This window comes from Pistacia vera, unplaced genomic scaffold (genome assembly GCF_008641045.1).
Source record: "Pistacia vera cultivar Batoury unplaced genomic scaffold, PisVer_v2 Contig704, whole genome shotgun sequence".
NCBI lineage: Eukaryota > Viridiplantae > Streptophyta > Magnoliopsida > Sapindales > Anacardiaceae > Pistacia > Pistacia vera.
Genome location: NW_022196562.1, coordinates 397,778 through 418,175, shown reverse-complemented (window position 1 = coordinate 418,175; position 20,398 = coordinate 397,778). Strand labels below are relative to the sequence as shown.

At 32.6% G+C, this 20,398-nt stretch overlaps 2 protein-coding genes across 2 annotated transcripts; one reads left to right on the top strand and one right to left on the bottom strand.

The window, feature by feature from the left end:
• Positions 1 to 5,086: 5,086 nt before the first annotated feature.
• LOC116114254 (50S ribosomal protein L15, chloroplastic) lies at positions 5,087 to 8,314 on the bottom strand. The gene is made up of 3 exons (XM_031400414.1): positions 7,854 to 8,314; positions 6,883 to 7,034; positions 5,087 to 5,480 (listed from the first exon to the last, which is right to left on the bottom strand). Exons 1-3 carry the CDS (start codon positions 8,275 to 8,277, stop codon positions 5,259 to 5,261), a joined length of 798 nt encoding a protein of 265 aa, XP_031256274.1. The 5' UTR covers positions 8,278 to 8,314; the 3' UTR covers positions 5,087 to 5,258.
• A 1,086-nt stretch (positions 8,315 to 9,400) lies between these two features.
• Positions 9,401 to 17,365, top strand: LOC116114224 (zinc finger protein JAGGED-like). Its single transcript, XM_031400377.1, has 5 exons — positions 9,401 to 9,522; positions 15,368 to 15,465; positions 15,703 to 15,834; positions 16,095 to 16,179; positions 16,484 to 17,365. Exons 1-5 carry the CDS (start codon positions 9,401 to 9,403, stop codon positions 17,016 to 17,018), a joined length of 972 nt encoding a protein of 323 aa, XP_031256237.1. The 3' UTR covers positions 17,019 to 17,365.
• Positions 17,366 to 20,398: the final 3,033 nt, after the last annotated feature.

Genomic DNA, 20,398 nt, shown 5'->3' with positions numbered 1-20,398 from the left:
ACCAACTTGTTTAATGTCTTTGTTTCACTTTCTCCTTGCTTTTGCTTTTCCGTTTTTACATTTTTGTTTTTTTATTAAAAGGTTTTCTTATTTATGATTTTATCCCCTAGGGTTTGAGGTGATTTTTTTTTTTAAAATAACTATAGTATTCCGGGCACAATTGCCAATTAAATCGTCTAATCTTTAGGTTCATTGAACATTCTACAAGTCTAATAGACTAAAGTGATTACATAAATGCGATAGATATCTCTATTATGACTCAATCAAAAGACTCTTTAGGTATAACTAATTTCAACGGTTTAAAGGTTTTTTTTTCATCCGACCCATGAGAACAGAGGTTTGAGGTGATTTTATTCACCACTTTGGATTTTCGAATAATTCTTATGTGCAACGGATACATGTACAACTACTTATGAGAAGGTGTGTTCCATACCTTTAAAATATTTTCTGTTTTTGTAAAATTTGTAATTTTCAGTTTGTATTTTTCTTTTTTTTTTTAGCATTTTTCAAATATATTTTCTCTTTTACTTTGATTCAACAATACACTTTACTTAAAAAATTAAAATCAGGTGAATATAATTAGTTTCCAAACTAGAAGAAAAGGGGTGTTAAGTAAAAAAAAAAATTAAAAAAAATCAAGGGGGTAAAATAGTCATTTTAAGAAATTGCCCTTGCCCATGCAGGCGGTGCCTCCCGCGAGAAATCGCCTTGGTATCAGTACCCAAGTTTCAAAAAATAATAATAATTTATTTAAAAAAATCTCAAAGTTACGTACCGAACCGACCCAAACCCGAGAGCCCATCAACCTTCAACAACAACCTCGTCTTTTTTGTCAACGCCTTGTGTGATTTCCAAGTAAAACACCAGTCGCTTTCATTTCTTGACACGTGCCCATGTTCAAACATTGATACGAAGACGTGGTCGGCATGGGTTACAAGATTTTTTTTTTTTTTAAATTACTTTATTTTGATATTTTCATCGCATTTCTATTTATTTATTGGAATATAATAATTATAATTAATAATGCTTAAATCGAATTAAAATATAACTAAATCAAAATTCATCCTTTTAACACTCTATGTTAATTAATGAATTCAGTAATCCATAAACGATTAATCAAATAATTAGATTTATGATTAAATTTAAATTTTCTAAAATTATCAAAAAAACGTACCAATAAGAAGAAAGACGTTTTCATAAATTTAGTTTTGAAATTTGGATAGGGTTAGGTTTTTATGGGTAAAGATTGAGAGAAAAGTATTAACATAATATATTGAGAAAAAGAAAAGATTCTAAATAATAGAAAAATAATAAAGAAGATAAGATGTCTGAGAGGAGGATATGAATAATTGAATACGATATTTCCTGAAGTAATAATAAAAAAATAATTGTGGGCTGGGTTGATTTGATTCTTATTAAATAATCACGTGGAGGGCGTTGCTCCAAGAAACATGAAATAGGAACCAAACCCAAGTAGCTGCGATGTTACCATTTGGAAATAATTGACATCTTCCCCACGTTTTTCTCACTATTACAACCTTTTTTCTTTTTTTTTTTAAATTAAATTTCATCAAATTTTTTTCTTTTTAACAACTTGTCAACAATATCATCATTTTGGACCAACCATTCTCATCCATGCTTATTATGAACTTCGATAATCGATCCTATTTCGAACATCATGAAATAATCAAGACTTTTATCGTCATCCAGAGATAATTTTTCGAAAAAATTGAATTGTCTTTATAATATGAAGGTTTTGATTTTAAGAATTTCAAAACGTATTGTTTAAATATATTTATGACATGAATGAATGTTTTTGAAAAAAAAACAAGATTTTTTTTTTTTTTTGATTGAATGTGTCCCGACCAGTTTACACACCTCAACTAATCTCTGAGATCTTAAAGTTGACGACAAATAAACTTTCAGTGGTCAGTGAGCACCCCTATTAACGCTTATAGAGACTCAAACTTTAAGAGTTTATGAAACCTCTTTTGTTTTATCATCATACTATCAGTAATGATTAAGATTTTACTCTTGTCAGCAATAATTTCTTGAATTCTCGCTATACAACATCGATGTGAGTATAATGAAAGTTTTTACAATTTATAAATTTCAAGACATAGACACTTGAATTTATTCTATGCCACGAATAATTTATATATTTCAAGCAAATTAACTAAAAATAGTGATTAAATTAATAAAAAATGCATAACATGGTAATTCTTTTTAAATTAAAATATTGTGCATAAAAACATCAATCAATTTAAAAATCAAGGTTGTATAACTAAAAATTGACAAATCTAATCATTATAACGACAATTAATATAATAAACATTCGTTAACTACCATATTAACCATTTTTTCCATGGTTCTAGTAAACAATACTACATGACAAAATTAACCCATTTGTATTATAAAATAATTAAACTACTTAGTTCCATTTATTAGTTATATATTATGTGACAATTTTTTCTACCAGAAGCTAAGATCCAAAGAAGTACTAATTCCTTCATAGAAGCCCAAGAATGGTTCCATTTGTTGTTTCCTTTAGTACAATTTTTTGAATATAGTGATAATATTCGAGTTTATTGAAGTAAATTGTGTCAAATAGAGTTTAGTTTTCAAAAAAAAAAAAAAAATTCGTTATCAACTAAGAATTAACAAAATTAACTGAAATTTTGTCTTTTTGTGTAAAACATGTTTTGATTTTATTTTCTAAATAAATAATGCATAACAAGGTCAATTTTTTATTTTATTGTAAATATCGTGCATCAAATATATCCATCAATTTTAAAATTTGAGGTTGTTATTAACTAAGAATTGACAAATCTAACTCTTTATAACAACAATTAATTAAATATAGTACACTCGTGAACTACCGTATTTACCATTTTGTCCATGTTTTAGTAAACAATACTACGTGACAAAATTAACCCATTTTTTTTTTATTAATTAATTAGTTATAAAATTGATGTCATTATGTGACACATTGATTCCCAATTGACAAAAAATTGTACCAAGAAGCTATTGTTGCTTTTGTTGATCTGTCCAAATTCCAATAGGGTTTATTCGAATTCAGTAAATGATCTTATCATAGCATCTTATGAGAAAATAGAGTTTTGTTATAGAAAAATTGTTAGTTATTTGGTTTGAAAGGTGCGTTTGTTTTACTTTTTAGAATAGTATTCTAATGACATATGATAGAATTACGAGAACGTGTTTTATAAAATATTTAGATTCTTTTTTAACCTGTTACATTTGTTAATTTAACTAAACACCTCCCACAATAAAAGTTTATAAATTAACAAAAATATCCATATTCACCCAACTATTACTAGCAGTCAGACGATGATCAGAATGCGCACGACTGGCTGGATTTGGCCGATCGTGCACTGATCTGTCATTTTCTAGTCAGATCCGACCATTGACGGTGGCCAAACAATAGTTGTCGTTGATGGCCAGATTTTTGACAGTCAACGACCATATCTTGGGCGGTAAATCTTGTCGTTTTCGACCAGATCCATGGTGGATCTTGCCGAAAAAGGTCAGATCGACGCATGACTGGCCAAATCTAGCCAGTCGTGTGTTGTTATGGCACTAACGTTTGACGGTGGTAGTGGCAACAGTGGCTATTGGCGGGTGATAGTAGCTTGGGATGTGTGGGGGTGTTTTTGTTAATTTATAAACTTTTATTGAGAAAAGTAATTGTTAAATATTTTGAGTTGAATAAAATATAATTGAATTTTGAATTGAATAGAAAAATAATTATTTCATTGGATTTGATAAGATAATAAGATAGGATAGTGAAAAAAAATTAAAACAAAAGCAGCCATAAATGTAACATCTTAGGTCCGCAAAAGTAAATATTATCTGTTTTAGGTCTAGACTTGCACGGACATGTCTATTAAGTTGAGAACAAGACTCCCAAGATTTAAGCAGATGATTATGACGATGAGATGTTGTACTAATCACTTACAAGGACCAATCGAAGTGCGTAGACAAAAGCTAGCAAGAATGGTTCCATAGTTATTATCCTCACAGAAAACTCCAATTAACCTAATAATAATCAAGTTTTTAATGCAATTAACAAAAACAGTAATTGGGGTGTTGCCACGTGTCAGCACCAAGTTAAATCATCTAACTTTGTTGATATTAAATAGTTCAATGTCATTTTCAAATTTGTGTTAACCCCATTGAATAAGTTAGCTTAGGCTAAAATTTTGTGAGGAAAGCTACTACTCTTCTTCCCTTGTCTAATTAAGAAGCAATTCCTTGTTAAATTCTCATGAAGGGTCTTTTTCAAAAGAGATAATTATTTTTAAATAATTAGAAAAATAAAACACTTTGTATGATGTATGCTCAAATATGTCATCATATTATAACCTTAAATAAACTTCTTTTTATTTTTGGTGACTTAACCGACTAATCTTTCGGGTTAAATCCTCTAGTGATCATCTCTACTATCAACCGAAAAGAATCAAACTCAAGATCTCTTGAGTAATACATTCAAAAGTTTTTATTGTCAAATCTGATCACTTAGAGACGGTTAAACTTTAAATGAACTTTTTCAGCTAAGAATTATGTCCAATCAAACGAACTTTAAATTATAAACAAAAAACAATGAAAAAAATCTCATTCTCGTACAGTAGAGAGGTTGGTGATGAAACGACAAGAAATTGAAAAGGAAAAAAGAAAAGAGAGATGGGTTGGTTTTCTTTTATCAAGAGAGGAATTAATTCCAAATGATTATGTCCAATTAAAAGAAAATTCTATGCTTCAGGACCCACCCCATACCCCCTACAACTTTATACTATTGGTTTTGGGCACGAGGCATTCTTTTATTATTGCAAGTGTATTCCAATTCAAATAAGCCTCTGATGTCAATCAGCATTTCCAATTTGATTATTTGGATTTTGACCATTTTGTAAAATCTTTTGCTTACTTGGAGATTCCCACCAACACATTTGGTATTTGGTCCAAAATGGGATGCCATGTTTGATTTATTGACCCTTTCAAATCAATACTTTTTTATTAAAAAATATCTAGATACCATGATACATATATCATACTTTAGGCTGAAAAAGTAAACAGAATTTTCAATGGGATTGAATATGTAGAAGAAACAGTTACAAGAAAGTACATTTTTAGGGATGGATAACCCTCTTCATCCTTAATTCTCTACCGAAAAAACCTGCAAAACACAAGGAAAAGAATTGAACACCCTACAATAACTCTATTTTGACATTTAAAGTTAAAGTTTAAGCAGAAGCTGGTTCAGAAGCAGCTGCAGCAGCTTTCTTCTTGGCAAAGTATTCTTCAGCACGCGCGAGGTTCTTGGCAACTGATGGTTTTACCCACTTCTTTCGACCAGGTAACACGGTGAGGGAACAACCAGCAGCTTCAAGCTTCTCCTTTGCTGCTGTTGAGAAGGCGCGAGCCTTAAAGTTCAACTTCACGCTTAGTTCCCCATCACCGAGAATCTGAATCCAACATTAAACAAGCAAAACAATCATATAAAACTGAAAATGTTTCCCAAAAGCCATTAAACCATGTTGTCTACTCTCTTCTTAAAAGCACATGTTTGCTACTAGGATTTATTTGTAGTTTTTAAGCTGACACTGAGAAATTGATAGTGATATTCGTTGCAGCTCAGGTTTCTTTCTCCGACCATGAACCTAGACACACGAGAGATTCGAACCCAAGATCTTTGTTTTGATACTGTGTTTAGAAACTCTATCACCAACAATCCTACACTTATAAAACCATTTGGAACAAGAGATTCCAAATGAAACTTCAAAATTAGATTTTTTGGATTCAGGTCTCCTTAAAAGTCCAAAGTTTATTACTATATCTCAATTTTGCACTGGCTCAAAGTAGCAATGACAGTTGTGTTTTCTTTAGAAAAAAGGCAGGAAGGAAACTGAAAGATTACCAAAAAATCAAAAAGCAAAAGGAAGCTTTGGAGAACAAATACCCAATCATTATTAGCTTAATTTATACCACTATTAGATCTGGTCGATACATGTGATTTGGTAATGTGAAGTTGCATGCAGCTGTTATAAAGGAGGCTAAAAAAGGCAATTATTGACCTGTGACAAAACGGAAACTTTGTTGTCTCTCGTATTTTGCAGGTTTTATTGACTTTATTCCGTATTACACCTAATGATGATGCTTAAAAAGCACTTAAATGCACACAAAATTGAGAGATTAGCCCAATAATTTCTTTCTGCTTATTGGTAGCAGAAGAACCAAATTATTACACCACCACTGCCTTACTGAAATCAACATAATCAATTGGCACTTTGGTTTGCGCAATAATAGTAGGTCTGGTACCAAGCCTCTCAAATACTTGATCAAAGTGGAATTAGAGAAAATAAAGTCTCATTCATGATTAGCACAAATTAATATAAAAACAAAACTGTTCAAATAACATGGTTGATTACACACACGTGTGTCAAGACAGGCAAACATATGCACTCACAGAGAGAGAGAGCCGCACATAACAGTGTTAAACACTTGATCTACGAGGAAAAAAGATCAAGTCTGAGCCAAAAGTATACGGTCTTGAGTACCAAGATATGTGTAACTAAGATAAAGGTACTTCACTATCAATCCCAAAATGTTTACAAGTCCAGGCAATATATTTTGCAGATCAAAATAAACAGTAAATAGTACAGTAGTTGCTTTTTCCATGTTCGATATTGTAAAATGCATAGAAGCAAAAATTAAGCATATCTTATTTCATGGACCTAAATGAAACAGATCAAATAGTTGTCTTTCTATTAGAAATTAGCACTATGTTTTGCATGTAAGATGTAATGAGAATTTATAGACAAATAGATCGATGTTTTGAAGTTAGTGACAAGATCAGGCCAACAGTACCTTTAAAGGGAGTCTCCTTTCTCTTCCAGAGGGATTGATCAAACCCTTCTTCTTCAAACTCTCCAGTGAAACCTCATCACCTTCCTGAAATCCTGCAGCTTCTATGTCTTTCAAGTTAACTGGGACATATTTAGGTAACCCCGCATGCATACCTTGTAGTAACAAGAAGAGAAAGATGTCAGTAAGAATTCTAAGGATATTCACACATACAGAGATACAAGCACAAGAAAGAACAAGAGTACACAAAATTCAACTACCAATGTTAAGAAAGAAATTGATGCTTACCAATAAAAGACAAAAGGATTTCAAACTAAGCAAGAGAAATCTCAACACCAAAGACTCTCCAACATTTTCCCTTTAAAAGAGAAAATCAATTTAGCACTCATCCGGACGTCCCACAACAATAGCATTGCCACAAGTAGATCCACAAAAAATCCAATCCATCATTGCAACCATAACACGAAAATTGAAAACTAAGGCTTCTCATAACACATGGAATCAATTGCATAAAACAACATACAAAACAAAACGAATTTGTTGCTTCTCAATTTGAATATCAAACATTCATCTTATAAATCCATACCAATCCCACAAGGTGTGGAGAAATAAAATCATCATGATGACAACATTCAGTTCACAAAATGCTTAAATGGGCCACTTAAACATATAAAAAAAGCAGCAGTATATTGCGAACTTTAACAAAAAAAAAATGAAAACCAAACACTTATCAGTTGACAATTCGGATATTAGAAACTAACCAATTACACACACACACGAAAAAAAAAAAAAAACTATCAACTTATCCAATGGCCCTGTCAAATATGACATTTTTTCACCTCCAAATGCAGTTAAATAAGATGAATTCATCAAATCATCACCATGACAACATACAATTCACAAAATCCTTAAAAGGGTAACTTGGAAACACGTAAAGAAAATCAAAATTTTGCAATTCCAACTCCCAAAATTACCTCCAGCAATCCCCCGAAGCTTGGGAATTCGACGATAAAGCGGCATTTGACCACCTTCAAAGCCTTTTCTAACACCGGGACCAGACCTTGACTTTTGACCTCTCATTCCAAACCCACAACTGCCCCCTTGCCCAGCTGATATCCCTCTTCCCTTTCTCTTCCCTTTCTTTCTCGAACCCGGTTGCGGGCCAAGGTTGTCAAGGCGGAACCGGATGTTCGTAACCGGACCTGAAACCGAAGCAGGAGGTGCTGGTGTTGCAGCAGCTTGGTTGAGGATAGTGAGTGAAGTTCTGTTTTGCTGGCGCTGGACTTTGAGCGAGAAATCAAAGAAGTGAGATGGGTTTGGTCTTAAGTTACAGATGTTGCCTTTGAAAGGAGAAGAGGCGTTAAGAGTTAGTGAGTTGAGTGAGAGAAGAGACGCCATTGAAAGGATGAGATTGAGACTGAAATTTTCGAAGGATAAGGAAAGGATAGTGTAGTGGGCCTTTTTTTAGGCTTTCTCAATCTTGGGCCTTTTCATGTTTTTTACAAATTTTTTTTATCATTTTATTATTTATTAAATTTTTATAATTCTTTTATATCTCATTTAATAATTTTAATTAGGGATAAAATCGTAACTAAAAATTTGATAATGATTGAGGTTTAAAGAGATAAAATATTGGACCAATAGCATCACTCATTAAAAATTCATTGAAATATTGTAATGACATTTTTACCCTTAAATTAAAATCTCATAATAACTGCCAAAGTCATTAATATCACACTAATTAAACAAATTTTATAAGATTTTCATATTTACCCTATAAATTTTATGAACTTTTCATATTAACCCCAAGTAGAAGAAAGAGGAAAAAAAAAAAAAAAAGCTTGTTTGGTTGGGCTTATTTGTTGGCCATAAAAGAGCTTATTTAAATCCATGTTTGGGAGTTTTTTTTTTTTTTCGCTAATTTTGGAAGGTTTTTAATTAGACTGATTTTGAGATGTTTAAAAACTATTACTTGTCAGATTTTTTATGGATTGATTTTGACTGGTTTAAAAACCTCCTAAAACCAGTGTTGTGTATTTTTGAGAGGTTCATAAAATACCCCAAATCGGGGTGTTTTGGCTGGTTTTTAATTTTTATCCCAAAAAACCCCTTTCCACTATTAATAATCTCTTTGCTACTAAAAAAAAAGTCACAGAATAGATGTGCTTGATCCCTCACTCGTCTTCTTATCTCTTTCAGAGTTTCTTGTTTATCAACAGAACATGAACCTGAACCAGCTTTTGAACCTGAGGTGACGTTTTGTTTTTTGTTACAAGGAGGAGAAGTGGTATTATTAGTATTAGTTGTTAGATTTCTGTTGCTTCTTCTGGAGCTTCTAGCTCCAGTCGTTACAGCTTTCTCTTCTGTTTTGACCTTCAACAAGCTGCTACTTCGTTCTACAGAGGGCTGCTTTATATCAGCAGACGGCTTCTTGTCATCAGTTTGTTGTTGTTGTTGTCGAGCAAATGTAAAAGAAGTGGAAGGTTTAGTAGAAACAGAACTGCATTTACGACAGACAATAATGGGAGTAGATTGTTTATGTTTAGCAAGCAATGAATCAGATCTTTCAAGGTGGGGTTTCAACTTTGGTGGTAACGGAGCAGGACCAGGTGGTAGTAATGGGTCTTGCGAAGAATCAGACTTGTAATTTTCTTTCTTAATCTCATTAGAGAAAAGATTACGAAGCTGAAAAAACACTCAGAGTTGATATTTTACACTTTTTGTTAGGGTTTTGTTATGGGCATATATGTAAATTTATCATTTTGAAAAACTGTCAGAACTATTGGAAAATAAACTCCCAAGCACAAGTTGAGTGTTTTAAAATCCGCTACTAAAAACCCCTCAAAACCGCTACAGTAGTTTACTCTCAAAACCGCTATGATGGTTTACCCTCATAACCACTACCATAAAACTCCCAAGCAGACCCTAAGCATTTTTTGAAGTGTTTTAGGTTGTTGGAGACGTTTCAAAAACACTTGTAGGATTTAGAATAAATTTTAGAAAACTCAAAATTTAAGCTTCTCCTATACGCTATTTTTGAGTTTTTTTAAAGTGTTGAAATTTTAAAAAAAAAAATATATCATTTTTCTATTTTTATTTTTGAGTTGATTTATTCTTGTATATTAAAACCCTTTTAAGTAAGTTAACACTAAAAAATTCTTTTACATTTTTTTTAACCAAACAAGGCAATAACTTTTTCATAAAAGCTACAATTCCATAAGCTATTCTTTAACGGTGGAGCCAGAAAATTTTATTTGGGGGGCCAAAAGTAATGTTCAATGAATAAAAGGGTTAGAGAACAAAAGTTGCAAATGTATGAGTGTGATGTTCAAAAACTAGGGTGGCCAAAGAGAAAATCTGAATTTATAAAGACAAAATTGATAATTTTTATATAAAATTTAAAAAATTTTGTGACATGGGTTGTTCATGGCATGAATTTAGCTCTACGACCGCTCCTCTTCTATAAGTTTTACTCAAATAGTATTAAACAAAATCGAAAAATAAAAATTAGATAGGACTAAAAATTCATGCATAAATTAGTTTCATCTCCAAAACATTCTTTTTGCAATTTAATTAAGAAAAAAACTATATATAAATATAATTTATTTAGTTAGATGATAAATATTACACTATGTTGAATAGTAGCAAGGTTCAATGTTATTCACTTTGCAAGATTTCTTAGTATAACTTTACAATATAGTTCTAAATTAATTATATTATTAGAATATAAGCTATGGCCGGAGAAAATTAAATAAAAAATACTATAATTTTTGGAGTTAAAACATGTCTCTTACTTATTAATTAATATTTCTTTATTAATTTATTTTGTTGTTAATTATTTAGGAGTTTGTGAATGATGTAATGGCTAATTTCGAGGAGAAGGGATATGGTTTCAATCTATTGAACATGTTGCATACTCTCATTCCAAAAATAAATGAATTACAATTAAAATCTTATATTATTAAAAACATCACAACAATAAGTGATAACTTAAAAACAAAAATAAATTCCGTAGATAAAAATTTGACTTGGAACAATTATACCAAATAAAACAACAAATAAAGTTCCTAAAATATGTTCTAGGAGCCTTCCCTCTCAAGACCTGTTAAACAAAAGGGCAATACTATATGCACTAACCATTTGTACTAATCCAAGTACTAACATTGAAAATTTGAAATTTCTGCCAAAAAAGTAATTCAAATTTTCAATGTTAGTACTTGGATTAGTACAAAATGGTTAGTGCACATAGTATTATTGTAAACGAAAATATATAAATAACATTAATTTTTCTTATTTTAACAGTATCATTCTTGATCATTTAAAAAAATGTTATTATAAATTAGTGAACGTTTATTTTTAAAAAATAAAAATAAAAATGTCGACAAACATACACTTTTTTACACTTTTTATCAATAAATTAACACTTTTTTAGAGAAAAATATTAAAAAGATGACATTTGAGGATAAAATGTTTCCGTTTATTGATACAAGTAAAATTTGTGTCATTCTTTTTTAGGTTTCTAAAATAAGTGTCTTTCAAATAATATTAATCCTTTAAAAAATCATAATCAATAAACATATATTCACCATAATAATGAATCAAATTTGTTGATGCGTGATTTTGACACCAACTAAACACACATGTGAAATGTTGAGCTGGCCCAGAAGACACACGTGAATTGGGGATTGAGAATGTAAATGGTGGCAAGACAATGTTTAAAATGGTTCAGATACTTAAACAAGCGAATCCTACATCAACTAATATTGTATTTATATTTAAAGGATCAGGTCGCGGTTTAGTAAGCTGATGAGAATACAAATGAGAGAGCGAGAGAGTGTTATTACAGAGAGAAGATAACTAATCAAGAGTAAAAAATGAGCGAATCCCCTAAACGGGAGAGAATCTCTTTATTTATAGCGAAATACATTGAGGTAATCATTACTGAATCCATAAAAAGGGGTTAAGTACCATGCAAATCCTCCTTTGCGTCCCGTTATTCACCTACTCGCGTGATTTCCTCGCTTTTATGCAGGGATTGGACATGTGGACGACCTCCAGCACCCACTGCACTGGCAGGAGCATGCTACTCATGTCAGCATGCGATGTGGCCGCGTCTGAATGGCAGCAAGATCTTCCTAGACCTTGACCACTTACGTTGACTGGGCTCTACGTCAGTCCTGCTTTTCCAGACATAACAAAATTAAAAAGAAAAAGGTTTATAAAATGCTTAGACATCCTAATTAACTATCAAAATGCTTAAAGATTTTGGAACTTAAACCAAGGAAAAAAAAAAAAAAAAAATGGAACTTAAACCAAGGAAAAAAAAAAAAAAAAAGAACTAAAAATTCTTAAATCTTCAATAATTAAGCACAGAAAATGCCATTCAATCTAAGCTTCTAATATTGCACATAATATTTGATATCGCATTGCATGGAATAACAAAGTATTAATCGTCAAGTCGTTAATTTTCTTGAAATATTTGAAGTTTGATTTGTATTAATTGTACACAAAACACTTTTTTGCAGGAATAGTGAAGATGATTAGATGAATCAATGCAATGAAAATTAAATTTCTTTCTCCTAAAATGAGCTGCACTGCATTCATTGGGATCAAAATCTGCTTTTAAAACCATCACATAACATCGAGCCAAGTAGATGTCTAGGTAGCCCCAAATATGACCAAAAATAACAAGAAAAAATGTTTCCAATCTCAATTTTAATATTAATTTGCTAATAGTTAGGTACAAAGTACGTTAACTCCATTAAATTATCCTGGTCTGATTCAGTCTATAACTTGGATTCAGTGCCCGATAAGCTTGTCATTTCGTAGTTCTTATAGCTGCACATCTAAATTTTCCGATTGGAAACGCCGATGTCTATATATAGCTATAGCTATAGCTCTAGGTCTGCTTTCTAATTAAATTCTTGCCCTTAAATTAATTCTCATCTGAAGGGCATCGTTATATTTCAACTATCAATATTATAATGAAACATTAGAATGAAACAAATGGTTGCGACAAATAATGTAATCTCTTTGTATTGCAACCATCTCTAGGTAAGAATGTTGACACATGAATGAGCGAGCACTCTTTATTTAATTTTCATGTGAAAAAGCTATGAGAAGCTAAAATTTATCTTTTATTCTTGGGGAACCACAGTTGCAGATTTGGTGAAACTAATTATTTGCATTAGGACCACATAAAGTGGTGCGAAATAATTTGGTTCAGAGAAACAAAATTGTAGACTTTTGCAAGATGAATGTAGAAATTCCTAATGTGGCTTGATTACAAGAAGGGAATTTGAAGAAATAGAAGGAAGATCAAGTGTAATGCATAACATATATAGAAATGGATTGGATGGTTTAGGCAAAGTTAGGCAGTGGATATGAACTTATAAGAAGAATGAGAAAAATTGAAAATTGGGAAATGTGTTGAAGGGAAGATTGAATGATGGTTGGAAGGACCACTGAAAGGAAATGAAAGCAATAATGGAGGATCTGTAAGTAAGCTTGTACGTGCAGGAAACTTAGTGTTGTTTGGGTGCGGGGTATTGCCTGCTTGCTGAATAAAATCTGTTATACTTATTGTAATCAAAACAAGCTAAAAGTAGAGTGGTCCATGAACCACCTGATAATATTTTTCTGTGCTGTTGACAAAAACTATTGCAGCTGGTACCCAGATCACCAGCAATTGCTAGTCACCTCCATGCTGCAGCTTAATTTCACGCATCAATAAGCTCATATTCCAAGGGACAGATTAATCATGGAGAATCTCTCAAATATCATGGTGGACATGTTGATTCTTAATGAGGACTTGGAAATATATAAAGGTTCCTCAGTAAATTTTTTAACCATATATGTACGTCAAGTTACATATATGAGATGTTTCGAGATCAAACCACCTAGATATTTATCATTCTGTATAATATATTAAGTGGGGTTGGGAAGATTAACTATATTTATCGAGTTGTATGAGAGGTTTTGAGATCAAATCACAGGTTCGTGGAGAACAAGAAGTAGAAATGTATTGTTAATAGCTTTTGCCTTTCTGGGGTGAAACGCATTTGAGTTATTCGGCTCATCATTGATAACAAAAGAGCTTGAAAATCTCGAAAAATATATGTTCGTTGAACAGTTAAAGTGTTTTCTGAAATCTTAATTAATCAGTATTTGGTAAGAGAATTTATTGAACAAAGCATATATTTTTATTCATAAGTATATTTGGACATTAATTAATTAGTTGAAAATGAATGAATTTGTTTTTCAACAGATAGCTTGAACCCCACCTCGGTTTTGGAAACTTGTTAACTAAAGCATATATAGCAGCTCAATATAAAATTGTCAATCGATTCAATCCCAGAATAATCAAATAAACAACAAATTAATTGAATTATTTGCTCCTGATTAAGATATAAACAGTATGGTTAGTTAATTTAATCTAAGGTCGAAAAGCCAGAATCAACAGTTTTTGTTGAATTAAAATTGACATACACACAATGAAAAGGACAGAGAGGAAGGAACTAGGAAATTCCAAGGAATAAAACAATATTTGGGATCAGATAGATCTGTATCCCAACTTAGATCACAAAACCCTAATAATTAGATTTTGATAGTAACAGTTCCATGTTCCAGGGCAAGAGCCAGGGTACAATCATCACCAGGAGAGGACAGCAAACCCTTAACCCTGGGGACCATTTAACATAGATCGAAGATGAGATGAGTTTTAGGGCAGGGATCGATGTTGTGTATATATATATATATCTTGAAATCAAAATCATAAAGTTAATTTAAGAGTTTGATGATGTGATGTGTTAATGAAATATAAATCTATAAAGAGCTCTAACAAGGAACAAGGATGAATATAATAGTCAATAGATATAGATTTGATTGAATGATTGAAGACGACACTACTAGTTCTAGGGCAATAGAGTTAGCCCATTCCCGACAAAAGATAAAAGAAAAGAAAAAAAATACTAAGGCAACGTCCTTCTCAATCCCTAACTCATCTAACCAAATCATATAATAAGACCTGCTTAAGCCTCTTCTTCTTTTTAAAGTCACGAGACCCACTGTCCTCTCTTGTTCTTTCAATTTTTAGAGTGAGAGAGAGAGAGATGAGTCCAGAGTGGGTGGCAGAGAAAACTGATAGAGAACTTTCAAACCTCCTTTTTCTCTACCTTCACTCAACTAGCCTCTATATAGCAGTCTCAAACTGAAGTCTTATAATTTTCTAAAGCTTTACTTATATCTTCCCATCTGAAAGATTGTTTAGTTTACCCCATATTTTTTCTGTCTTTCTCTGTCGGTACCATGTAGGTCTTCCCCACACTTCCATCCATCCATCCATTCATTTATCCCTTCTCTTCTTTTTCTTTTCTTTTCTCTTCTTCTTTTCTTACTCACTCACATCACTCTTTTGAATCCATCTTTTTCACTCTTTTTATCTATCTATCTCTCTTCTCTGTTAAACTTTGTTTTTTAAATTTTGCAGGAGACCTGAGAGGAACCCTTTGGACCTCAACAACTTGCCTGAAGATTTCAGTATTAGAGATGGCAAACAAGTCTTGGATGATTCCTCTTCAGCTTCTGGTAATACAAAATAACTTCACTAATTAAGACAGAAAAGAAGAACAATAAACATATATTTTCACGCTCTTCAAAGTTTCAAAGCTTAAAATTAAAAACAAACATGAAAAAGGAAGAGCAAAATAAAAATAATGTAGGTGGTGTTAGTATTTTATAATATTTTTCAAACATGATTTGGGTAATTAGGGTTGTCTGGTCTCATCGAAGCTACTTTTATTGGTTTTGGTTTTGGTTGTGTAGGCTACAGGAAAAAGAAAAGCGGCGCTAAGGATGGGAAAGATGAGTGCGGGAAGGTCTATCAGTGTAGGTTTTGTTCCCTCAAGTTCTGCAAATCTCAAGCTCTTGGGGGACACATGAACCGCCACCGACAAGGCAACTCATTTCCTTCTTTCTATTGACTTGTTTTCACTAACAAAGTTTGCGCCTTCCATACTTTGTTTTTGTACAGTGGTCACTACTTTTTCATCCTACATTTTATACACCCCATAAAAAAAAGCGAAAAAATAAAGCTCAAGTCTTGTCAATCTTTGAGGGAAACAAAGTTTATAGCTAGGTTTTTTCTCTGATGAATTTCTCGTTGAGGGATTTGATTTGATTTGATTTGTGGTGTTGTTTTTGTTGGTTGCGTTCAGAGAGGGAGACAGAGACACTGAACCGGGCTCGTCAGCTCGTCTTCAGTAACGATAACCTAGCCGCTCAAGGAACCCCTCATCTAGGGTATGTTTATTTTTTTTTTCAATTTATTTATTTTTCTTACCATTCTTCTTCTTTTGAGGTTTCACAAGATACCCAGAAATTGTTTTACTTGATTTGATCAATGTCTAACATCAAGGACGATTTGTTATTTTTTTAGTTTCATATATTCTTTTTCTACTTTTTTGCACGAAAAAGAGAATAACAACAGAAGAAGCATTATTATTATGATCAAGACCAGAAATGGAAAAATAATCATTTTCTTCTTCATCCTTTTGTTGTTGTTTTGTTTCTTGATGAATGAAATAATTTTTATTCTTACCACCAGGTGCCATCCAATCACCGCAGGAAGTTACCATCCAGCAGGACATATTGGAGATCCATTCAGATCAGTGTACCCGCCAAGACTATTCACTGGTTCTTCTTCTACTATGATACCACAGCCACCGCCAGCACCACCACCTCCACCGCCGTCACAACCACTGCAACCTCCCTACCCTTACCCTTCATCTTCACGCCTAACTTCCTACTCCACACAGTACCCTCCACATCATCCCATGAACGAGTACTACGTCGGCCACGTCCTCACCAGCCCCTCTTCTCATTCCCATTCCCAACACCCTCACCAAAACCTAAATTACATGGGCGCACCGGGTGAGTCAAACTACACATGCATTGGCGCGCCAGTCGGGCACGGGTTCATCGCCGGTTCAAGCCGTGGTGGTGGCAATGATTTAAGCGGAGGATCGTCAGGAGGGAGAGACGGGTCACTGAGCAATCAGGAGGAGGGATTGAATTGGGGAAGGAGCTATGCAGCAGGAGGAGGGACACACATACAGCCACGTTTGGATCCTCCTTTCTAGCTAATTACATTACATTAAAGTGATATTAATGTTTAAGTAAGGTTTAAGTAGGATTGAATAAATGAATGAAGTAAGTACTGTTGAAAGAAATTTATGTGGTTTAACACGGCACCCACAGAGAGAGAGAGAGAGAGAGAGAGAGAGAGAGAGAGAGAGAGAGACATAACAAACTGACAAATGGGGTCATGCAAGGAAGGAAAGAAAGAGGAGTTTTTGGTTTATGTACAGAAGATGGGGTTTTGGGGGCAGCTTTTTGAGATCATGTACACGCTCAGCTAGTTTGGTTTTGAGCTTAGGGGATTGTTGTACTATAACCATCTGTTAAAAATGGGGACTAGAGCTTTGGATATGTGGGACAAGAAGTTAGATATGAACTGAAAGTTCCTAACCATCTTTTTGCATTTGCATGGCAATAGGGTTTGTTGAATATTTTTTTCATTTTCACTTTGTTTTACATTATATTATATATTACATAATTCGTCTTTGTTTTTGGGTTTATTTATTTGGGGTTGTTGTGTTTTTAGTGTTTCAGTTTCTGCCTTTATAAACATCTTTGACTAGAGCAGTGAGTGATTGATGATGAGATCAGTTTGGTTCCATCTCTCTCTCTCTCCTTTTTCATTCCAAATCCAAAATTGGAATCTTCTAGTTTTTTAAAACATTTATGGTTACAGCATGCTTGCACAATACGGGCAATTACCAAGAGAGAAGTCTCTGCAGTTCCATTAAACACTGTTTTGCTGAAAGTTTTCTGACCAGAATCAATCAAATCTGGCAAGTAAAGTCTGTTAAAGCACTGGTTCTATCTTTTTTCTTCAATTCCCTAATTTCATTTATTGATTTTATCATCATTATAACTAGTTTTACAACAATACAATATGTTTTTTTCCATTGCCCTATGAACTCTTATCACAACTATCACCGGAAGAATACTGTTCTGACGAGGCTTTCACCTACACACGAAATTAATAGCATCGGTATACAATGTTTCTTTTGATCTCTTCTTCAATGAAGCTAGTACTCAAAAACATGGAAAACGGCAGCGTCGCATATATAGCGACTGTTTATTGATTTCACAATTTCATTTGATCCTGTTCTGTATCCTGTAGGACCTGTACAAGTTTTATACTTAAAATCAGACTTTAAGTTTGCATTATACGATAAGTTTGTGCTTACATACATAAATATGTGGGGAAGAAAACTCAGATATTGACAATGTGAAAGGTCAAAAAGACAGTGATAACTCACGTCATGTGGGTTCTTTTATGAATCACAGTATGAGATCGCATCATTTTATTAAAAGTATGTCACCTGATTCCGTAATCGAGAAGAAGATACCATAAACTGATGTCATTGTCACAATTCAAAAATTAATTGTTGTTGGCAGAAGAGGAATGGTCAATGAGTCAACTACATTCATCAACCGGCAATTGTGCTCCATCGCCATCTAAAACTCTCTATTTAATTAATTAAACTCACCTCATCAGGGGATCAAAATCTCTGACTGCAGTCTGTCTGCTCAAGTCTAATTAATACTGTCATAGCCCCATATTTATAATTACTTGTAATGATCTATGAATTACTTTAAGTAGATACTTTAAAACAAATTTGTGAATTTCCTTGTTGAAATCAATAAATATTAATTACATATATATTATAGTTTTGAATCAAACTTCAAGAAGCAGTGGAGAAAAAAATAAACAAAAATAAAAAGCTTTGATCAATGTCTTAGCTTGTCAGACTGAGAGAAAAACAATAGGGTCGGCCGCCCTCTCTGGAGCGCATGTTAGGACTAATAACCTTATAGCCTTTTTGTTAAGCATGAAAATTAATAATAAACAAGAGCTGCTATATATATATATATATATATATATATATATATAAAACACAAACATATTTTATGAATAACAAAATTCCATAAATGCTTCACGAAATTTTTTACATTATGATAGAAATATGTGTATAGATTATAGAAATATAAAAGTTAATATTATTGGGAATTCGAAAGTTAGAAGTACAACCATTGTTGAAGTGGAAGCTTGAAAACGGTGTAGTATTGGGTTAAGTTGGAAGATGTAGTTTCAAAGAAATGTTGTGTGAATCCTGACCATCAATCTTCATATGATCCAACGGCCATCATTCAGCCTCCAGGTCAACGGTATATAAACTCAATTTTCCCCAAATTCGAAGAACACATTTTTGCTTCTCCTTCATTCGATTGAGCGACATAATACTCATCTAGGGTTTGTGGGAAAGTCTTGATAAAGATTGTTGTAATCGGGTAGACTTGAGTGGTTAGGGTTGTAATCATTCTTGGAAGGGTTAGTTCTCTCGGTTTAGAGTGTCCTAGCGAGATTCTCTAAGGGCCGGTTATAGGATATCTTGTATCAATGGTTGTTCTTTAGGTTGATTCATTGTGAGTTTGTAACTATGATTCTTGGGTTAATAATTAGTGCAGTGAGCTCCTCCCTTTTCGGAGCTCAATGTGAATGTAGTTTATCCGATAAAGGATAAGTGAATCATAGTAAATCGCCGTGTTCTTTCTGTTCTTGCTTGATTATGAGTGTGTTTGGTGTTGGATAATGTTCTTTAATTACATAACAACCATGCTATATATTATATATCTCATTCATGTGATTGTTAATTCTCACTTATAATTATGACTAATGTTACACATGAAAATATATAAAATATTTTATATTTGTCTTCCTATGTAATATTTGAAATAACTAAAGAGCATTTGGAATCAAAGAAAATGAACTATCACACAAATAACGTAACAAGTAAAGAGAAAGAAGCACGCGCGATTTATTCTGATTTACCCAAAATCGGGTTATGTTCAACAGAGTTAATATTATTGAAATAATTTCTCACCTCTTTCGTTACAAGGAATTATGTATTTGCTATATTTTCTATATCACTCATACAAGAGAATAATGTATTTATATACTAAGTTTATGAAGATAAACCTAAAACTATTATGATTCGTATTCCTAAGTCAAACACTATTAGAAGTCCTATTCCTTAGAGAATCTTACAACGGCTATACATGATATTAACTCTTATGGTTTCGAGAGGTGTTACCCCTATGTGGGTCGTCCCTTATAAGCGAATCCCTTATTGTTGAAGTGGTGCCAATTCCAACATTATTTCATTTTATCAATTGATGTGTGTTCCTTATGGATCCTTGCATTGATTCTAACTCTTTGTGTCTTTATATAAAAGTAACTTGATTAAAACTATCAAATTTTCATATGGAAATTTTGACAAACCAATCCATCTTTTGAGAAGTAATTATTATTATTCTTGTCAATTTTAGCTAATCACATTGATTTTTTAATATAAACATCTATATCACAATTTTTTATTTCTAAAGCTAG